The sequence below is a fragment of the Tauraco erythrolophus genome, chromosome 5, assembly GCF_009769465.1.
Source record: "Tauraco erythrolophus isolate bTauEry1 chromosome 5, bTauEry1.pri, whole genome shotgun sequence".
Classification (NCBI taxonomy): Eukaryota; Metazoa; Chordata; class Aves; order Musophagiformes; family Musophagidae; genus Tauraco; species Tauraco erythrolophus.
In genome coordinates, this window is record NC_141469.1 from 19,274,953 (window position 1) to 19,296,564 (window position 21,612).

At 41.6% G+C, this 21,612-nt stretch overlaps 1 protein-coding gene across 1 annotated transcript in view; it reads right to left on the reverse strand.

Moving 5' to 3' along the window:
- The window catches only part of PTPN13 (protein tyrosine phosphatase non-receptor type 13), a 105,788-nt gene extending 87,345 nt beyond the window's left edge, over nt 1-18,443 (reverse strand). The window contains exons 1-2 of the mRNA XM_086611358.1: nt 18,329-18,443; nt 4,029-4,198 (exon numbers count right to left, since the gene is read on the reverse strand). Coding sequence (XP_086467484.1) covers nt 4,029-4,198; nt 18,329-18,443 — 285 coding nt within the window. The remainder of the gene's footprint in view (nt 1-4,028; nt 4,199-18,328) is intronic.
- Nucleotides 18,444-21,612: the final 3,169 nt, after the last annotated feature.

Below are 21,612 nucleotides of genomic sequence, written 5' to 3' on the forward strand. Positions count from 1 at the left end.
GCCCTTCAACTGAAATACTAAGTATTCCTTACATATCCAGACATATCGCAGCTATGCAGAAAAAGGTGAATATACTTTCAGGGTAATAACGCATGTGAAAAAAACCACTTTCCACTTAAAAAAAAATCAACCAAAACCAACCCCCACAAAAAATTCAAACAAAAAGCACCCCCCAACACCTCCCATCCCTCAAAACCACAGGAACAGCATTTTAAAAGTCTAGCACCAAAACTGTTAATTCTAATCAGAGAAGCAGACATGGTCCTAAGACTGCTGGTGTTCCAGAAGCAGTTGGACAATGCTCTTTGATACATTCTGGAGTCTGGAGTTTGACTCAAGATGATTTTCATGGGTCCCTTCCAACTCAGGATATTTGATCATTCCACAATTCTAGGTTTCAACATAATGGAAGATATTTCCAAAACCAAGTAGTGCATCATCCTCAAAAAAATTATTATTGTACAACCTCCCAATCGGACCTCTAATGCTGCCCTACAAATCTATCTGAAAATAGCTTTCACAATAAAAGTGAAATGACATAGTTTGTGCTGCGGTACTCCAGCAATGGTATTTCAGGTATTATATTGACTTAAGGAGGTTTTCCAAGCACGGCATTTCAAAGTCACCTGCAAGCCACTACTACATAGAAAAGAAAAACGTATACACTACATATCAGTTAGTCAACTAATTTCTGGATTTTAAAGTAATGCCTGCACATGTATCAGCAACACTCTTCTACTTCATACACCTTAACTTCAAAAAGCAGATTAATAGTCATGTTGCTGCTTGACTGGTGTTTTGACAGTTCCCTTTATGAATTTCTAACTGCTTGACAGCCTTAGGTTGTGTCAGATAGTCAGGAGGGGGGAAAAATAAAATTAAAAAAAAATCCACAGCAATGTGTTTACAAGATCATCACTGCTTGAGGTTGGTGCAGCATCACGCCAAGTTCATTACATAAGAGAGAATTCCAGCATGAAAACTAGGCAAAAAACATCTATTGAAAAACTGTGTTGTAAAACCCCAAGAATTTTGCTAATTTCAAATGATCAGTAACTCGTGTTTTTGCACAATACTACCTAATAAGCATTCATATTTAAAATACCCTTCTCTCTCTCCAGATGAGGTAACCTTCGATTTAGAGGCACGTTAACATGCACCTCTTAAAAATGAAAGCATTTATTCAAAAATTCTAGTTTGTTTTTGTATTATGATACTTCTAATATAAATCAACATCAAATTAATTTCTCAAATTAATCTTTCATTATAATTTTGAACGGTTTGATTACTCTATTTCCAATAAGCTTGCAGTTACCTCAGAGTTATTTTGTACTCAGATTGACTGGGTGTCTTGGAATCAAAAGGGCATTCATTGACTATCATTTCTTCTAATATTTACCCTTGAATACATGGTTACTATGTGCAAAGCAAGATCTAAGAAACATGAAGTCAACACACCAAGACAAATAACCAGTGTAGCATCCAACAGGCAGTTTAATACAAATGTCAAGGGAAACAGTCAAGAACCAAAGGATGCACATACAAGCTATTTATCGGCCCTACTAACCTCAACTAATAAAGCCATAATAGGACAAAAGTTTTTGTACAAATTTATGTTTCAGGTAGCTTTCTCTTTCCATAAAATCTAGTAAGCAAATAAACCCAAGAGGACTAATATGTCTGAAGCATTTTGTACAAATGTACTATACTGTGTAGTTACCAACTGAAGGATTATAGACCAGTATTACAGATACTCTGGTTTGGTTGGTTTTGGTTTTTTGGGTTTTTTTTGTTTGTTTGTTTTTTTGTCTCTCCTGATGCACTATCAAAGATTATTTTTACATATACTGGTATATACCACTGTATATAATGGTACATTTCTAAGAATCCAACTGGAGGGTCTCACATGAGTGAATGCAGGATGAGTACCTCACAGATCCCAGCTTCAAATGATGGCTGTCCTTCACTGCAGCCAGACATGGCTACAACACTGGGAGAACAGCTCCGTGATTGATCCACAAGGATTTAAACTGAGAACAAGAATGGTAGCATCAAGTTTTCTTCAAATGTTTTTGTACCATCCCAGGCGATCAGAACAGTTCATTTTTCCCTCTCAGTATGTGCAAAACACATGCAGAAATCCAACACAAAACCAAACACAAAACAGGTTAATTAATCTCAAGACCTGAAGCTTCAACCTAATGCTGAAGTCGAACACCACAAGCTAAAGGGTTTTATTTAGTTTATATGTGACTGTATGAGCCATTTGCTTATGTAAAGCCAAAGCTTGTCTATTCTCACATCCAATTGTTTCCCAATGAAAACAGCAACACAGTTGCGCAGCCTAGAGTCTCCATTTTGTCATCGCCCTCCAGCAAGCAAAGTTACACAGATATCAGGAAATAAATGCACAAAGTCATGATTGGAGTGGATTAATCAGTGCTGTGTTATGTGCAGAATGCCAATATTTGGTCATCGCCTACTGATATGCTCTGTGCCGGAGTTCACAGGCCACAGTGGTCCTTCTGAGTATTTCCTTCCTAAAGATTAAGATAAAGAAACAACATAGCACAGCTTTTAACAGTAAAAGTTCTTGATTTATTTCAAAAAGAAAAAAGTATCATACTGAATGAATACTGGCACAGAACAACAAATGCAATCAGCTCTGATGAAGACCACAAACATGTCATTTCAGAACTTTTTTCTGGTGTTTTTAAAGGGCTGTTTGGTACATTAACTTCAGAGCTGGCGCTAGAGGTAATGTTAAGTTCTTGAACAGCGTTGTCTCTCTTGAAAGTAGATAAACAATTCCAACAGTGTGACTACAGAGCTTGGCAGCTGCATTCTACTTAACTGATCCCGAATTTACATTGATGTCAGTGTTATTTTTACTTCTCTATTAAAACTTTCATCCTAGGTTTCTAACTGCTTGTAGTTCTGTCACAGATAAAGTTATATGCATATTTTATTATATCATTATTTTTGACTATCCTGCAGGGCAACAAGGATGTCTAAAAGGACTTGTGAGTAATTGAGGAAACACTGACTTTTTGGTAGGTAGTCGGTGATACTAAAGTTTTCCTAAAGAAAACTTTCCTTAAATCTGGTACGTAGTCAAAAAGCTGCAAACACAAAATATTCAACACAGAAACCCACGTTTTAATAGTCCTTGTGCACACAACTGCAATCAACGCCAATACCGGTTTTCTCTGGAGTAAGAGCACGTCGCTGTTCTTCACGGAGGAAGACTGCCAGAAGTCGTAATTGTTCCCAGATTACAACACTGGCTGCAGCTAGCTTCCTTCTCTAAGGATTATCAATCCAGAAAAGCCAAGGAGATGGAAATAAAGCTCAGCTTCCTTCTTACTCCCACCTCTAAATGTCTTTGACGGAGCCAAGGGAACAGTTTGCTGAGGAAAGCATTGCCATTTGGAACAAATAATTGTTAAGAAAACATTTGAGAAGCTAGTAATTTTGACTGTGTGTATAAATGACCTGGAGGAGATCACATACACAAACCTTATCTGCCCGAACATCTACCCTTTGGGAAGAGTTACAAAAGGAACGTGGAAAGGAACAATTCTGCACACAACTGAGGAATATTTATGCTAATTAAAACAAACCTTTTCTTCTGAGATAAGTGTAGGAAAATCCCAGTTTTTAAACCCTGGGCTGCTTGAGTAATTCCTTTGCTTACCTCTCAGATGCATTTTAACAACAACAAAAAAAATCTAAAATTAAAATTGTTGATGTCACTGAAATCTTTTAGGAAAAAAAGGCAAAGCGTTGCTTTCTACTAGTTTGATAGTCAGTCATTCTGTGCAGCCATTGCCCAAGTATGGCTGTCAGTAGCACACATGCAACAGTGACATATGGACAGCGTAGGAGGATTCCTCTCGCAAAAGAAATCAACAATTACACATCCAAATCAAGAACCACAGGGAAACAAAAAGGACAGTTCAAAGCTATTTTGTGAAAGGACCAATAGCAAAAGACAACAGGTGTCTGCCAAGGAGGAGGTACTGTACCTTTTCAACATCAGACAGAGATGACAGAGAATGGTTCTGCAGGACCTCCGGTGCTGTGAATGCTCGCAGGTCTTGTTGGGAGACATTTTCATCAGTAAATGATACACTGCCAGACGGAAGCAACAGGAGAGACCACGGAGAAATGATGAATCCCAGAGAAGCAGGATCAGCTGTATTTGAAAGGAAAACAAAACGATCTGAAATTATAGCAATGTTGTTTGATGCCCTTGCTTGATTTTATTTCATTTGCTCAAAGACATATCTAATATAAGCCTACATATTATTAATGGAAGAGGTTCATGCTTCCTTTCCCACCTGGGATGCTTCATAACCACAACCACCACCTTGATTTCAATCACGCTAAGGAGTAACATCCATCTTTTTTTGACAATTCTTTGCTATTATTCATATCAGCAAGCTCAGAAAGAGCCTGCTAAAATACTCACAAGCTCTCCTGTCCTCAGGTTATTTCATTTATGTAACAGTCGACATATAAAATGATCACATTTTGCAGTGTATGTGTCATTAAGGCTAATCCCTACAATAAGAATGGAGTTAACTGCTCTACTAAAGAGCACTGCTGCTGCAGCAATGATCTGAAGAGAGAAGACAAAGCTAGTAGAGAGGAAATCCTCCTTACTAGAGCAGTTGATAGAATTGGACAAAATAGAAAAGTTTTGGGGCAGAGAAGTCCTTTTTAGCCTAAAGAAAAAAAAAAATTCAAAAGTGAAAAAGAAAAACATAATTCTAGGCAGCAGTGGAAATGGGCAAACAAACTTGAAACCTTAGTAAGACAGCCCATTCAAACCCCGTGAATAATACTCGAAAACAGAATCATGGAATCATTAAATGATTTAAGTTGGAAAGGGCCTTAAAGACCATCAAAGTTCCCACCCCCCTGCCAGGGACAGGGACACCTTCCTCTAGATCAGACTGCTCAAAGCCCCATCCAGCCTGGCCTTGAACATTTCCAGAGATGGGGCAGCCACAACTTCTCTGGGCAACCTGCTCCAGTGCCTCACCACTCTCAAAGTGAAGAATTTCTTCCTTATATCTAATCTAAATCTCCCCTCTTTCAATTTAAAGCCATTGCCCCTTGTCCTATCACTACACACCCTTGCAAAAAGTCCCTCTCCAGCTTTCCTGTAGGCTCCCTTTAAGTACTGGAAGGCTGCTATAGGATCACCCCAGAGTCTTGTCTTCTCCAGGCTGAACAGCCCCAACTCTCTCAGCCTGTCTTCATAGCAGAGGTGCTCCAGCCCTCAGATGATCTTCTTGGCCCTCCTCTGGACCCATTCCAACAGTTCCATGTCCTTCTTACGTTGGGAAAGCCAGAGCTGAATGCAGTACTCCAGACGGGGTCTCATCGGAGCAGAGTAGAGGGGCAGAATCACCTCCCTTGAACTGCTGGCCATGCTTCTTTAGATGCAGCCCAGAATACAATTGTCTTTCTGGGCTGCCAGCGCACATTGCCAGCTCATATTGAGCTTCTCACCAACCAGCACCCCCCAGTCCTTCTCCTCAGGACTGCTCTCAATCCATTCTCCGCTCAGCCTGTACTGGTGCTTGGGATTGCCCCGACCCATGTGCAGGACCTTGCACTTGGCCTTGTTGAACTTCATGAGGTCCTCAGAGGCCCACCTCTCAAGCTTGTCAAGCTCCCTCTGGATGGCATCCCTTTCCTCTAGTGCATCGACCACACCACACAGCTTGGTGTCATCACCAAACATGCTGAGGGTGCACTCGATCCCACTGTCCATGTCACTGAAAAAGATGTTAAACAGCACCGGCCCCAGTACTGACCCCTGAGGAACTCCACTCGTCACTGGTCTCCACTTGGACATCGAGTTATTGGATGCAACTCTTTGAGTGCGACCATCCAGCCAATTCCTTATCCACCGAGTGGTCCATCCATCAAATCCATGTCTCTCCATTTTAGAGACAAGGATGTTATGCCAGACAGTGTCAAACGCTTCACACAAGTCAAAGTAGATGACATCAGTTGCTCTTCCCTTATTCCCTAACACTAACTTCACTGTAGAAGGGCACTAAATTTTTCAGGCACGATTTGCCCTTGGTGAAGCCATATTGGCTGTCACCAATCACCTCCTTTTTTTTTTTTCCCCATGTGCATTAGCATAGTTGCCAGGAGGATCTGCTCCATGATCTTGTCGGGCACAGAGGTGAAACTGACTGGCCTGGAGTTCCCCGGGTCTTCCGTTTTTCCCTTTTTAAAAACAGGGGTTATGTTTCCCCTTTTCCAGTCGGTGGGTAACTTCACCGGACTGCCACGACTTCTCAAATATGATGGATAATGAGCAACTTCATCTGCCAGTTCCCTCAGGATCTGTGGACGCACCTCATCAGGCCCCATGGACTTGTGCACCTTCAGGTTCCTTAGACGGTCTCGAACCTGATCTTCTGCTACAGTGGGCGGTTGTTCATTCTCCCAGTCCCTGCCTTTACCTTCTGCGACTTGGGCAGTGCAGCTGGAGCACTTGTCAGTGAAGACTGAGGCAAAAAAGTCACTGAGTACACCTCAGCCTTCTCCATATCTTGGGTAAGCAGGTCTCCTGTCCACATTTCCCCTAATCCTCCTTTTATGACTGACATACCTACAGAAGCTTTTCTTGTTGCCCTTGATGTCCCTGGCCAGATTTAATTCTATCAGGGCTTCAGCCTTCCTAACCTGATTGCTGGTTGCCCGGAACATTTCTCTGTATTCCTTCCAGGCTACCTGTCCTTGCTTCCACTCTCTGTAGGCTTCCTTTTTCACGTTTGATTTTGTCCAGGAGCTCCTTGTTCATCCATTCAGGCCTCCTGGTGTTCCTGTCCGACTTCTTTGTTGGGATGCACCACTGCTGAGCTTGGAGGAGGTGATCCTCAAACATTAACCAGCTTTCTTGGGCCTCTCTTCCCACCAGGGCTTTATCCTATGGTACTCTACCAAGCAGATCCCTCAAGTGGCTGAAGTCTGCCCTCCTGAAATCCAGAGTAGTGAGCTTGCTGTGCACTTTTCTCGCTACCCTAAGGATCTTGAATTCCACCATTTCATGGTCACTACAGCCAAGGCTGCCCTTGAGCTTCACATTCTCCACCAATCCCTCCTTGTTGGTGAGAACAAGGTCCAGCATAGCACCTCCTTATTTGTTCCTCCCTCACCTGGAGAAGGAAGTTAACATCAATGCATTCCAGGAACCTCCTGGATTACTTGTGCCCTGCTGTGTTGTCTCTCCAACAGATATTGCGGTGGTTGAAGTCCCCCATGAGGACCAGGACTTGTGAATGTGAGGCTGCTCCTATCTGTCTATAGAGGGCCTCATCTGCTGGGTCTTCCTGGTCAGGTGGCCTGTAGCAGACCCCCACTACTATGTCCCCTGACCCTGCTCTCCCTTTACTCCTGACCCATAAGCTCTCGGTCAGCTCCTCATCCATCCCCAGGCAGACCTCCACGCACTCCAGCTGGTCACTGACATAGAGGATGACACCTCCTCCTTGTCCCCCTTGCATGTCCTTCCTACAGAGCCTGTATCCTTCCATTCCAACACTCCAGTCATAGGAGCCATCGCACCATGTCTCTGTGACTCCAATAAGATCGCCCTGCAGGTGTGCACACACCTCTGACTCCCTCTTGTTTATTCCCCACTACGTGCATTTGCATAGAGGTATTTAAGTTGGGCCCCCGATGAAGCTGACTTACTGGCTGGAATGCCTTTCTGCTGCTCTTCACGTGCTCTCAGATTGTCTTGATCAAGCCTGGTATTATCCCCCTCCCCCTTCAAATGTAGTTTAAATCCCTGTCAATGAGCCCCTCTGGCTGCTGTGCAAAGACCCTTGTTCCCCTTTGAGAAAGGTGAATCCCATTGGTGCCAGCAAGCCTGGTGCCATGTAGGCCATCCCATTACTGAAAAACCCAAAACTGTGGTGGTGACACCAGCCAGCCATAGAGCCATGTATTAATAGACTGGGCACATCTGTTTCTTCCAATGTTGCTGTGCACAACTGGAAGAAGAGAGGAAAAGGTAACTTGTGCTCTGGTTTCCCTCACCAACCGTCTCAGGGCCCTGAAGTCTTTTTTGATCATCCTTGAACTACACATCGCAGCTTCATCACCACCCACATGGAAAAGCAGTAACGAATAATAGTCCAAGGGCTGCACTAGGCTAGGAAGCAAAACAAGCACTGAAACTGGAGAACCAAAAGTGACAAAGAAAATTTCCTACATCATGAGTATGCAACTTGCCAGCTAGGTTTTTGATGTCTGATAGTACTGCTGTCAAACTTCTGGCCACAGACCTACTGAAAAAAAAAAAAGGTGGGGGGGTGGGTAGAGAAACAGGCCACACGCATGCATGAGCAAGGTGTTAAACCCCAAAATCTACCTTGAAAGTAAACATTAACTTAGGCAGGAAAAAGAGAGACCATTTCCTCAAGTCAAAATATTTTTTTCTACACCTCAAACACTAAATCAGCTCAGTTTCACTGCAGGAGGCATAAGCTTTCATCTAAGTAAAAATATAAGTGAACAGTTATTTTCCCATAGGCAAAGAGACAATTGCTCTGTTTTCTGCTACACGATAAACTGAAGATCTGAGGAAACACGCACTGAAAGAATAAGTCTTTCTTTTCCCTCTACATAGTAAGCAACAGCAGAATAATAATTTCCTCCTTCAGCTCCACCACTAACAACAATTTCCACTCTCCTATCAGCTCAGGCTGTTCCTACAGTGCTGGTTCCTAGCTTGTTCAATTATCTTGTAATCTAGAATATTTCTAATCTCCTAGGAAACATATTAAATTACTGCTTGCAGGTATCAGATGTAAAAGGATCTACCAAGTAAGTCCTTCAACTTCTTAAACTCCCCATCCTCCAAAAGAAGCTAAGAAATTGCTTTTAGGCTTTCTGCATTCTGCAACACCAAAGCAAAACCATATTAATAACTTGGTAGCGCAATTACCCAAAAAAACGTTTCCAACTTTCAGATCATGAAGTTCAGAAAGTTTCCCCTCCTACCAACGTGTGCAAGAGACATTGTTCAGTATAGAACCGAGTAATTAATATTTCAGCCTAAGACTAACGTACACATTCTTCTGAACATACCCTAAATCGCTATGCAGAATTTTGCTTTAAAAAGGAAGAGAGACCATTGAGGGCAACAAACATTCCTAGAAATGGAAAGATCCTACAGAGTCTACTTCAAGTAGCTATTTCAAGTTGTTTAGTCACCTGAGAACCGAAGGAGTCTGTTACAGTTTTTCTAATGGATTTTAAAACGCCAGCGTGTTTTGCCGAAAGCCGGTATCACAAACTTTGGATGCACAGTGCAGAACTGGTTTCCCCCTGCTCTGCTTTTTAAGATACACAAGAGAGGCTCAGTCGTCTTGCCTCAGAGGAGTGTAGTTCATTGCTCCGGCTTTCTCACCCAGATCCAAAAGAAATGAGAAATTGATGCATGGTATCTCTGATCGTGTAGGCTAAATCAACTGAAGCTCTCACACAGAACTGCTGAGTTCCCCATGGGAACCATGGAATCTTTGTCACATACAAAAAAGAAGCACCCCCAAACCCCCTAAAAAATACCAAATACAAAACCATACATAATGATATCTCTCTTATACACAGAAGATCTCAGGGGGTTTTCCTATCCCATCTCAGCATGCAAAATTGCAAGGGACAAAGCAATGTCTGTTACTTGAACCTACCAAGGTCAATATAAGCTGAACTAAATAAAACATATGGAAGCTAACAAGCTGTACAAGTACCCTTCTCCAGTGTGACTTCAAATACTTCCAAATACTGAATTTATCAAGGTGTCATAAAAAACCAAAATCCAACCAACAACCAAAGAATTGCATTTGCTGAGCTATTTGAACAACATTGTATAAAACTGGTCAAGAAAAGAAATTCTAAATTTCATGCAGACATTAATTACCAATCCTTACACCACAGTACACTTTTTCCCCCCTCTTCCCCACAGCAATCCAATCGACCCCTAGCTACAAAAAGATTTAAGTATGGATTCACTCTTTAATGGCCACAACAAAATATCTGCTTGATACAGTAATAAAAATAATCAATCATGTCCAAGATTGTGGTTTCACCACAGGGTGTAGCAAGACACTTGTCATGAAGAATGACATTACCTCTACAGGTATCTTCTATTAGCATGGCCAACTTCAAAATCAGAGTTAGAAATATCTCATATCGTGAAAAAGTCATCAAATACCTTAAAAACAAGATGAGCTGAGGGTAACTCCATCAGCAAGAACTTTAAACACAACGCATGGCAGAAGTAGTGGATATTGACTTCAACCAACTGAATTAAATAAAGTTTTAATGAAGAATGAAAATAACGTTACCTGATCCTCCTAGTCCCTGGAGATAACATTTTGCACTATACCTCTAACCCCACCTCCTCTGAAACAAAACAGAACAACTGCTATTCACTGTTGTGGCAGCAAGTTCAGAAGTTAAACAAAAGAAATGTAAAGACAGAAAAACCCTTCCTATTATACGTACACAAGAAAATATTTCACTATATAGCAAAGCATTTTTAGAAAGACCACCTTAGTTGGCCATCGACTTTCAAAAATAACCCTGCAGGTAACTACTGGATTTTTTAGTAGTTCTGTGTGTATACATCACTGAAATAATATTCTAAAATGTTTATTTTTTTTTTAATGAGATTTCTGCTTAAAAGCCCCAACTCAGAAACCTTAAGTAATGTGGACGCTTTATCCTAAACTTAACATTTTGAATGACAAAGACTTTGAATACATATGAACTCTTCATATTCTGAAACATACTCCAGAATCAAGAGTTAATGAGATGGAACACTATTTAGTTTTAAGAACAATTAAAACCCCCACATTTAGCCTGAAGTCCTCCCAATACTAATTTAAACAAACTTGGGAGCATGCATTTGATCCCTATGGATGTAGAGGCTGAATTTATTGATCCACATAAAACACTTCCGTCCACACTCAACAATCTTCATTATCTGAAGCAATGTACAATGAGTGTGATTAATTGTAAGTTTAGAAAAAGGGCTGATTTTGCCAAGCTTGTTTTGTTGACATTTCCTTAGCTTCCTCTTTCAGTAGCTTTTAACTAATATAGCAGATCATACTGTCTACATCACGACTTTGGGAATCTAATCTACCATTACTAAGAATGAGAACAAAATAACTCATTCTCCATTTCCTTCCTTAAGGCATGCACTGCAAATCAAAATAACTGTCTCGAAGCTCCTACTATGCAGATTTAACCTAAGAAAAATATTTTTAAGTAACTCTACTCTTACCCTTTCATGTGTTTGTACCATGAGAAAAAAGTAGTAACGAAGATGCAATGCATCAAATAGCCTGGGACCATAAGAAAACAAGAGAAACTAGCTTCCAGTCATAATATTCATGTCATCTTCTGTTTAGGCTTTTGAAGAATGTATAATATTAGTAAGGGAAACATACTCCCTAAAACACAGGGGAAAATGACAAAAAAGGAGAGTCAAACCCCTCTTTCTAAAAGCACTGAAATTCAGAATATGGCTTTTGGTCAATTTGCTACCCAGTTGGCTTTCAGCTGAGCTAGGGCTGCCAGCCTTCTGAGTTAACTCCAGAACTATGCAACTCGGTAACAAAACACTTGTGAGAGCACAGTCTATCAAGCAGTGCCAAGACAGAGATAAATAGTGTGGTCTTACTGAAAAAGTGAGAGAGTGAGCTGGTTTTAAATGTAATAAAAACTAAAATAATCTTCAGCTACATAGCATCAGCCAAACGAAGGCTTTTAAAATCGTCCTTTACATGGTTTAACAGGATAAAAGGAGCCAAAAGACAAAAAAACCACCCAGCACGTTAAAACAGACAGTAACTTCAGGTAAAAATTTAAAATGGATTCAATTTCCAGTATTGATGGCAGGTAATTTTGAATTCCCAAACTACACACACAATTCAAGTCCAAAGGGATGTACATTTCAGCCCTTAAGGATACAAAAGATATACTTTAAAAAAAAAAGCACAGAACAACCCAAAATGATACACAAGGTTTTCAACAACTCATCTCATCTCTCCCTTTGCCTCGCTCTATAGCTCTCTCTAAGACAAGCAAGGTTTCTCCTTGCACAAAGGAACTTGAGGATCTTTGTGCTTAGGCCAGGCTGGAGACAGGCAGACCACCAATGCGTCTCTAGACAGGTCAGGATTATGCCAGCACAAGGACCACGGTCGTGGTTTAGCCCAGCTGGCGACTCAGCCACCACTCAGCCGCTCGCTCCCTCCTCCCCTCAGTGAGGTGAGAGGAGAAAAATGTAACAAAGGGCCTGAGGGTCGAGTCAAGAACAGGGAGGGAGCACCCACCGACCATGGTCCCGAGCAAAACAGACTCGGCTTGGGGACAAATCAATTCAATTTATTAACAGTTACTTGAGAGGAAAGAGAGAAAACAAAGCCAGATCTTAAAAACAACACCTCCCTCCCCTTTCCTCTCCTTCCCAGCTCTGCCTCCTCCCCCAGCGGTGCAGGGGGACAGGTCAGTTCATCCCATGTTGTTAATACCGCTCCTTTTCTTAAAAGAGGAGGAGGAGTCCTTACACCATTTTTCCCTTGCTCCGGTGGATCCCCTATTCACGAGGCAGTCCACAGACTTCTCCCACGTGAGTCCTTCCCACAGGATGCAATCCTTACCCATCGGATTGCTCCAGCGCAGGCTTTTACCACACTCATGGATTCTTAGGGAGCTGCCGCCACTCGCTCCGGCATGGATCATCCCACAAACTCTAGATGCGTCTCTACTTTGTTGTGTGTCCCATTCTCCACGACCTCTCTCAGGCTCAGGCATCTCTTCTGCAATGTGCCTTCTCCACGGGCTGCGAGCGGGTCTCTGCTCCACCAAGACTCCACAGGCTGAGGGGGCCGCTGCCGTCTCACCGCAGGCCTCAGCTCTGGCACCTCCACCTGCAGTGACCTGGTGTCGGTGTGGCCGTTTCTCTCAGATCTCAGCCCTCTCTGGGCGAACTCGGCCCAGCAGCACCCCGGGAGCAGGGTGCTTCCCAGCTCTCCAAGCGGCACCGCTGCCGCCATCTCCAGTTGGTGCCACCGGCCATCTCCAGTTGGTGCCACCGCCGCCATCTCCAGTTGCAGCTCCCGCCCGGGGGTGGGGAGGGGGCAGCCCCCGCCTCCCCCCTGTCCTCACTGCAGGTCCGAAACCGTGTTTCGGGCTCCTTTGTCCCCTCTTAAACAGGGCATTCACAGAGGCGCTGATGGCTCAGCCCAGCCTGAGGGGATGGGGGGTCCGACTTGGCCAGAGACGGGCCTGACCAGGTCTGGAAGTCCGTGAAGTTCCAGGGGGTGAATCCCCTTTCCTGCCCCCAGAACCCCTTCACAAAAAAGCCTCACAACCACCTACACTGTTAAGTCCTGTCTCTACTCCTTTAAGCGGGTACAACATGTCTCTGCACGCCTGGCACGCGGGCCAAACAGTGTTGCAGCACTTCTGCTCCCTCTCCCTTGGGCTCAAAGGGATGGGACTGAGCAGAGAGCTCTGATGTGACACTGAACCCTTGGAAACCAGCAGCACCCGGAGAAACACTGAGAGGCTAACTGGAATTTACTCTTCCCTGAGAATACTGGAGCAAGAAATAGGGGGAACAACTAGTTTCTGAGATCACCTACATTCTTCCTGGGATGTTTCCCGGTCAGCGTAACACCACACTATGTTTTATTGTGACCTTGACCACATCCAGCGGAGTGTTCTGGAAAGAGCGCAAGTAGTAACTGAGCCTCACTTGGAGGAGAGGGATGAAAAAAAAAGAAAAATAAAAAATAAAAAACCCACCAAAACCAGATCTCTTTCCTTCTCAGCAACCAAAAGATCAAATGCTACCAGAAGGTGGAAAAAAAGAAAAAAGTTCTTCAACAGTTATTGGTAAAGGGAAAAAAAAAAAAAAAAAAAAAAAAAAGAGTCATTTAACGCCTGCTGGCAAGGAGTGGTTGGAAAATGTGGAAAATGAGGATTTCCCCCCACACACACACTCCTATTGCATTTTCCCTCTTGTCAACCAAAACAATCCACCTCCCCTCTTCATCCCAACTAGGTCTATGACTACTTGGGACCCACCACTAGTTCCCATCAACACATTTCACACTTCACCTTCCTTCTTTGCATTATATTTACCCAAGCTAAGCAGACACAATAGTACGACTGTTTACAAGATTTGCAGGTCCCCCAAAAACACAATTGTCTATCTTCACATCCACTTTCAGATGGTATCACTTTTCTTTATATAAATCATTTCTCATATACAAATTTGCAAGACAGTCAATTTGTAAAGCCTTTCTTTGCTCAACCTGCCTTTCTATTATCAGACTAGTTTTATCCCCTTCTCTTTCCCCCTCCCTTTAAACACGTCTTAAAACATAAGGTCCAACTATCTTCAGAATCCACAATACACGCTTTACCACGGGAGTGGTCTAAGCCACATGTGAAGTCTTTCCCACTTTCAAGTCTCGATAAAGCCTTTCCAGTCAAACCTACCAAATTAGAGGGATGCCTGGTTTATAATTCTCGGCAGCAGAGAGCACAGCATGCTCCTCACACTTATATGCTCACATTCGAGACACTTCACTTCAAAGACCTGTTTCTTTGACCTCATGGAGTACTGAGTACAAGATACAGCACGTCTGAAACAGCTGATACACCCTTTCAACAACAAAATAGTTATTGCAGATAATTAAACAGATGTAAGAGAAGGGCAGGTCTGGTATCGGCCTTTTCACATCTCCGGATTAATCTCCACGTCACTAGTACAACTGATGTCAGATCTGCAGCTGAGTACTGGATTGTCTTTCTCCTCCATTTAACAGCTTATAATATGCTGACAAGACAGCTACCAGAGTTGATCTTCTAAATCAGTGATTAGCAACTGGGCACTTCAATCTAATCTTTCACTGCTTACAATGATTGAAATCAATTTGTAAAGTATTTTTGATATAACACACACCTGTTTGTATTTACAATTCTAACAGGCATAAAAATGTGCACATTTCTGTATCAGTCACTGAATCAGACACGGTACGACATGTGATTAACCACGTAAGACATGGATTTTCATTCTGTGCTTCTTTTATCCAGTGCTTTGATGGGTAAGAAAATAGATTCACTAAAAGACATGCAGAACTTTTATAAATCAAGAATTCATCAAACCTGTAACAGAAGCTTGTTTTAGGCATTTTTCCCTAACTTCCTGAAAATAGTTTAAGTAACAACTGAAGCGAAGAACATGTTCTCAGTTGACGGAGTAATAGCAAGGATTCTCAACTTCAAACAGACTACCAAAACTCTACCAGGATTACCTAAATAAATAAATGGTTACTTGGGCTGGTAATTCCTTAAAGTGTATGTGGTTGCTGGGCTGGTGCAGGGAGGTTGCCAACAGATGGCAATTTAAGAGTTGATGATTTCCACAGCCTCTTTATCCCCCCTCATTTCAAAACAGTTGGACCACAGGCTGTTGAACAATATACCTTATTTTTTCAAATAAAATTAATTTAGAAAACGTTCATCAAAACTTAGATTTTGTTACGGAACAATATGTTCAAGGACTCTAGAGCTATACAGGGAGGAAGAAAAGAGCATCTCTGAGACTGGTCAGAGCTCAGCATGCTGTGAACTTGCAGAAGCTAAAAGTTTGCCTCATTGCCCTCTGCCCAGGAGCAACTGGTCAAGTCTGAAAAAATTTGGAAACATTTTCTGCCATAGAACAGCTCTTCCATGCTGTATGACAGGTTTGAAATTTGATCAAACAGGATTTCTCCAGGATCCCTTGTTTGCCACAAGCCCTCCACAAATAAAGAACAAAACTGAGTTAGATAAGCCTACAGGAGCCTCTGCATTCTCTGTTCCTGCATCTCTGCAAAACATCTTTACAAGCCAGCACAGAAACTGATATTCAAGATGACCAAAAAAGGTATTTAGATTGTTTCCTTAGTAAAGTCAAATCTTCATTAAAGACTGTCTGGTTATCCTAACCTTGCTGGGAGGAATTAGATTGTCTTTGACAACCTTAGCTACATAGTAAAGCTCTTTCATTTGGGTGACTCTTGAAGTGCATTTTACCACAGGGCTATATTCCAGGTTAATTAATAGCATGGAACTGAAAATTGTTTGCTGAACTAGCAGAAAAACAACTCAATAAAACAGCTTCATCTCCAAGAAGAGACAGATTCTTCTGGCACTGATTTTAATCTGAATTTGTGTTTTGGTCTTCACTGATAGGAAGTAAGACCAGAAGCTCCTGCCACCTTAGCCAGTTTTGGGTGGCAAACATTTCCCTACCTTAAGTGCACATGCCAGAAGTCCTGGGGAAGATTCCTATTTTGTGCTCTCATCTTTCACTATCTGTCCCTCTGAAGGAGGGCTGATTGTGTTCTCATTCTCAATGCTTGCATGCAGCCTTCATAGTAATTATGGTAATAATTACAACAACTCTTCTCTGCACTACTCTCAGGCCAAGAAAGGGTGAGCTCTTATTTTCAGTGGAGACTTCCTTCTTGAAAATCATTTAGACCTAAGATAATGTCTTACGTGGTTTCACTGCAATATACTCGTGCTACTGAGCTCTTTCAGGCGGATTTCAAGATGGAGCTTAATGTGTTGATTCCTTTAAAGCATACAAGACTAAACCTCTAATCATCGAGGACCTCTCTTTAGTCAAGGTCTCACTTGGTCTCTACAACCTGCCCTCTTAAAAAATAAAATCATTCCTCTTATTGTCTCTGAGAGACAATAAAGAGAGAAAGAGAGAGGAAAGAAAATGCCAGCTTTCCCTTTCTTGCAATACAAGAAGCAGAGGCACAGAACAGCTGGTCAAATTGCAACAACAAATTCAGAATTCCTAATAGAGAACGCTTCTCACCACACATGGAATGCGAGCTCATTGGTAAAGGGGAAGAAGGAAAATTTGTATGAGATATCAAAACTACCCATAATTTGTCTACCAAAAAAATATTTCAGAGAAGTTGATAAAACGTCATACTCATAATGCTAAGTCAAGCTTGATCAGAAATCCAACACCGCATGGCAGTTTCTGCCTGCATCTGCCTTCTTTGGAGTCTTTGTGAAGTATCCAACAGAGATCACTCTCAGAGGTTGTGCCATATACAAGACAGACCTAGTGTCTGACTTGACAGATTGTCTAAACTAAATCTTAAAAAAAATCAACAACACCCCCCCTCAAAAAAAAACAACAAACAACTTAAATGTTGAATCTTGATGAAATCTACGAAATTGTAAGCCAAATGCATGCAAAAAATACAACAGATTCTGCCCTCAATAATGAAGATGTACTCCTTGCATAGTGATGTGGCAAAACACTGGTTATTTTCAAAGTGTGAGCTTTTGATTTTTCCTGAACAAAACCGAATAGGTTTCCATATGCATGCTTAGATATAACGAGATGACTCCCATAAATTTGCTGAAATACTAAGATGCATCATGGGCACATATACTCTATCTGAGGTCAGGTTAAAGATGTCACCGAAGTTCAATATTTGAGTTAAGCTTTTATTGCTATAAAAAGCAAAAAAGGAGAGGGAAGGGGCTTAAGGATTTGCAGATTCTAAAGAAAAGAAAACGTAAGGAACAGGAAGAGTTCCATACTTAGATCTAGTGCTAAACCATGCAATTATTATCAGTATTACAGATGCTCAACTTGGAGCCTACTAAGTTGGGGGGATGGAGGAGAAGAGATACTTACTTCTACTCCTTTAAAGTACAAAAAGTCACCACATTCCTTCTCATTAGCTATATGTGTCTTGCTAATTGCAGCCTGGAGAACAATATCTAGCCTTCTGGTCAAGTTCTCAGTGGCTCGTCTTTGCCTCACTTGAGGCTAAATCTCTTCAGAGCAGACTGGTCATGACTGCACTGCACTGAACCTGTTTCTATGTCCCCTTCAGGACCAAAGTGTTCCAATGGTCTCACATACTTTGTCATTTTTTTCTGTGTTTCTATCTCATTTTAATGAATCTAAAATACTGCAAAGACTCTGTGGTCACTTCCTACCAAAGTGAAGTTGTCACCACATGAAACAATGTGCTGCAGGTGCTGACAGAACATGAAGCGATGGCTGAAAACATCCTTGGGCCGGGATGCAGCTAGGTACTTTACCCAGAGATAACCTAGGAGCAAATTATTATTTGGGTTTAGAGCCTAGGAAGAAGAAGGGAGTTTACTTACATGACATGTAAACATAACCAAGACGTCTCCAGTTCTGCATATATCAGCCTTTAAAAATGCTTACCTTTTCTGAATAGTTCTTGAAGGCTCTCTGCACTTTGATTCAAAATAGCCCATATTTCCTCTTCCTGCAGTGGCCCGCCCCGAACCTCCAGAGCCTCTGCCAGTGACACATGCATGTTACCTGGGAAATGAGACATACTAATTTAAGAATACATAAGAGTTATTTTCTCCTTGCATGTAGTATTCATGTAGTAATAACCCATGTTCAACTCTCAGTCACAAAAATTCTCTAACATTAATAGAGCCCATCAAATATAAATACTACAAAACATTCACCATGATGATAAAGAACTTTGAGCTCCTGCTATTATGAAGAAGAAAAACTCGGGTTAAGACAACAATGATCCACATTAACATTGTTAGGCTACTAAATCAATAAACTCAACAAGCTGGCATTAGCCCATATGCTATGGGCAAGAGTTTGCTCTGTTTAAAAACGACAGAATGATTAATAGTTACAGGTTTATTAACGTAAATCAGCTATTAACATTATTTTGCCAGGTTTAAGTCAGCCAAGCTGTTGTTAGGAAAGGAAGCTCTTCTTCCGATATATTTTCACAGGGCTGTTTATATGATCTCATGACCAAACAATAAGAAGCACTGCCTGCAAGCACACAAGCAAGCAAGCTGGCTGTGGAACCAATAGTTATCTCCTTTGTTCAGCTTCTTCATACATTTGAGAAAACAAAGTAAAACAATTAGCAGTGCTCGATGTAGTACATCCCCAGAAAACAAATAAAGACTTCCTTCACCAGCTAAAAGTGGTCTTAGTATTTTTTTCAAATGGTTAAACCATTTTCACCATGTAACAATTTGATACTCAGTTGTCCAAATCCAAAACCATTTTGAAAACTGAAGAACACATCCCTAAACACTCTAGCAAAGTCAAACCTTCATCATTTCAGTAAACTCAGAAGCAAATAAACCATGTGTCTGCTTTCTGTGGACACTAAATGTTCTCAGATTGAGCACTCACACCAATTTATACGTCTGACTGGGATGCAGCTACAGTCACTTCTCTCTCTGCTTCCCTCCAAAGCCCAAAGAATAAAATCTTGAGGCAGTGAGCTGCAGGGACAGCCTAAGGTATATCACCAATCATCAGTGATGAGTTTGTTAGGTCTCAAAGGATCTGAAGTTACTGCTGGAAATGGAAAAGACAGTTCTACAAGCAACGTATATTGTCCCGAGATCAGTAACTGAAATCAACAGCTTTAGATGGCCAACCGGTACTGCTGGAGGGTCATAGAATGGTTTGGGTTGGAAGGGACCTCAAAGATCACCTAGTTCCAACCCCCCTGCCATGGGCAGGGACACCCTCCACTACACCAGGTTGCTCAAAGCCTCATCCAACCTGGCCTTGAACACTTCCAGGGATGGGGTCCTCCTCCTCCCTTCCAGTCAACTAGCCTGGGTCTCACCATTAACATACCATTCTGGCTTATGTGGATATTCACGGATATTAATCTAACAACTTGCAAGGAAGACAGGCTGACTAGCTAAATTTAGCTTCCCAACTGTCTAGGCAGTTTCATGCCCTCCATATATTTTTACTTCCAGATAACCAGGCTGATACCCATATAATTGCAATATAAAAAGCTGAATATCCTGCAGTTTTTAGCTGAAAACACAGGCTTTGAAGATACTTTCTTAAGTACTACCCAGAGTCTTTTCAGTTAGAATTCTATAACTACACTACTGAAAAATTACATATTGTTGGCTGCATTTCACCACAGACAGCTTATTTTTCCTTACTTCACAGCTGGTCAGTTTTCAGTATTCAATTATTCTGCATGTTTACTAGGTCGGATACATTTTCAACAACTAACGTTCAAAAGTCATCACCAAAAGATAATGGAAGGGAAAACAGATCCAGACCACGTTTAAAAGAAGGATGAAATCTGAATCCTCGAAGAGAAAAATTCAAAATGGAAAGCTAAGGACCAATACAGACTTGCAATAAATGCATGCAAAAGACAGAGATAAACATGTTTCTAGTCAGTATGAGATTCACGTACACCTGGCACAGAGTGTCTGGGCTGTCATCTGTACCAGGGAATTTTGTGATTTCATGGCACTGTCTCAAATTCTAATATGTAGGGATTATTCAGATTAAAAGATATCATTTTCTTGTAGGGACTAAAAATATATGATCTGCAAATGAAAACTTTTTGTGCTAAATATGCTAAAGGAAGTATGCTGAGCATATCCTTCTCTGCCACTCCCCTTTTCCCCATCCTGTAAAGTCCTGATTCCTTTCAGCTGTGATTAAATAATATAGCGTACACTGTTCTGTAGCAGATATAAGCCGATTCCTTATTTAACATCACTACAGAGACCGTAAGCATGTCTGCCCCAACTCCCAAACATGCTACATCAACAGTAGAAGAATCCTACAGAAAACAACTTCTTGATCAGAGTAAGAAGTGTATGAATATCCACCCAGCCACTCAGGCCTCAGCTCTAGCAGTGTAAGCAACAAGATCTGCTTATATGTTACAGATAGCAGTAGCTTGACAAATAAAAACAAACATCCCAACACATCAAAGCTAAAACATTTCAACTGGTTTTGGAAGTCGAAGCAGAACACAACAAAACATCAATTGTTACAAACACAGCCACGTGCAAAATGGCATGATTTGGGATTTGAGTGGGACTCTCATCAAAGCGTATCTGTTTGAGTAACTTTTTGGTAGCTTTTTCCTGTAACTTTTCTTCCACAAAACTATCTTGAAGCTGCGGTGCTTGTCTGTCACAGCAAAGAGCAGGCCAACACACTGGTTATGAAGATGAAAGAAGCTTCCCCGAAATGGTTCTCTGTTTCCAAGAAACTGACTGAATCAAGCTGGGGTGAAGTGTTTGTGGGCAAATGAATGGCCAGGGTTCTCCATCTGAACAGCCCACCCAGCACCATTCATTTAACACAATGAAGCTGACAGTGAGACTGCCTGGCTCAAAATATATTCTTCCCCACCAGTTTGTTTGCAACAGATGCTTTTCACAAGGAGAAACTTGCAGAAATTATAATGTTTGCAATGCACAAGTCTTCCAAATTTGCTGTCTCGTTAGATTCTGGGAGCCTTCAACAGTGTTTGGTCCTTTGTGAATAGAGAAGCTGAAGTGCTAAGTGCTCAACACATCCAAAAGCTTTTGGTTTTGTGTAATGCCTGAACATTTTTATAAACTGAAACATAATGACAGTTTCAAATCATTTATGCAAGAGAAAAACACATGAAGCTTTTGTAGAATACCTTATCAAAACTATACGTACTGCCTATCTTCACA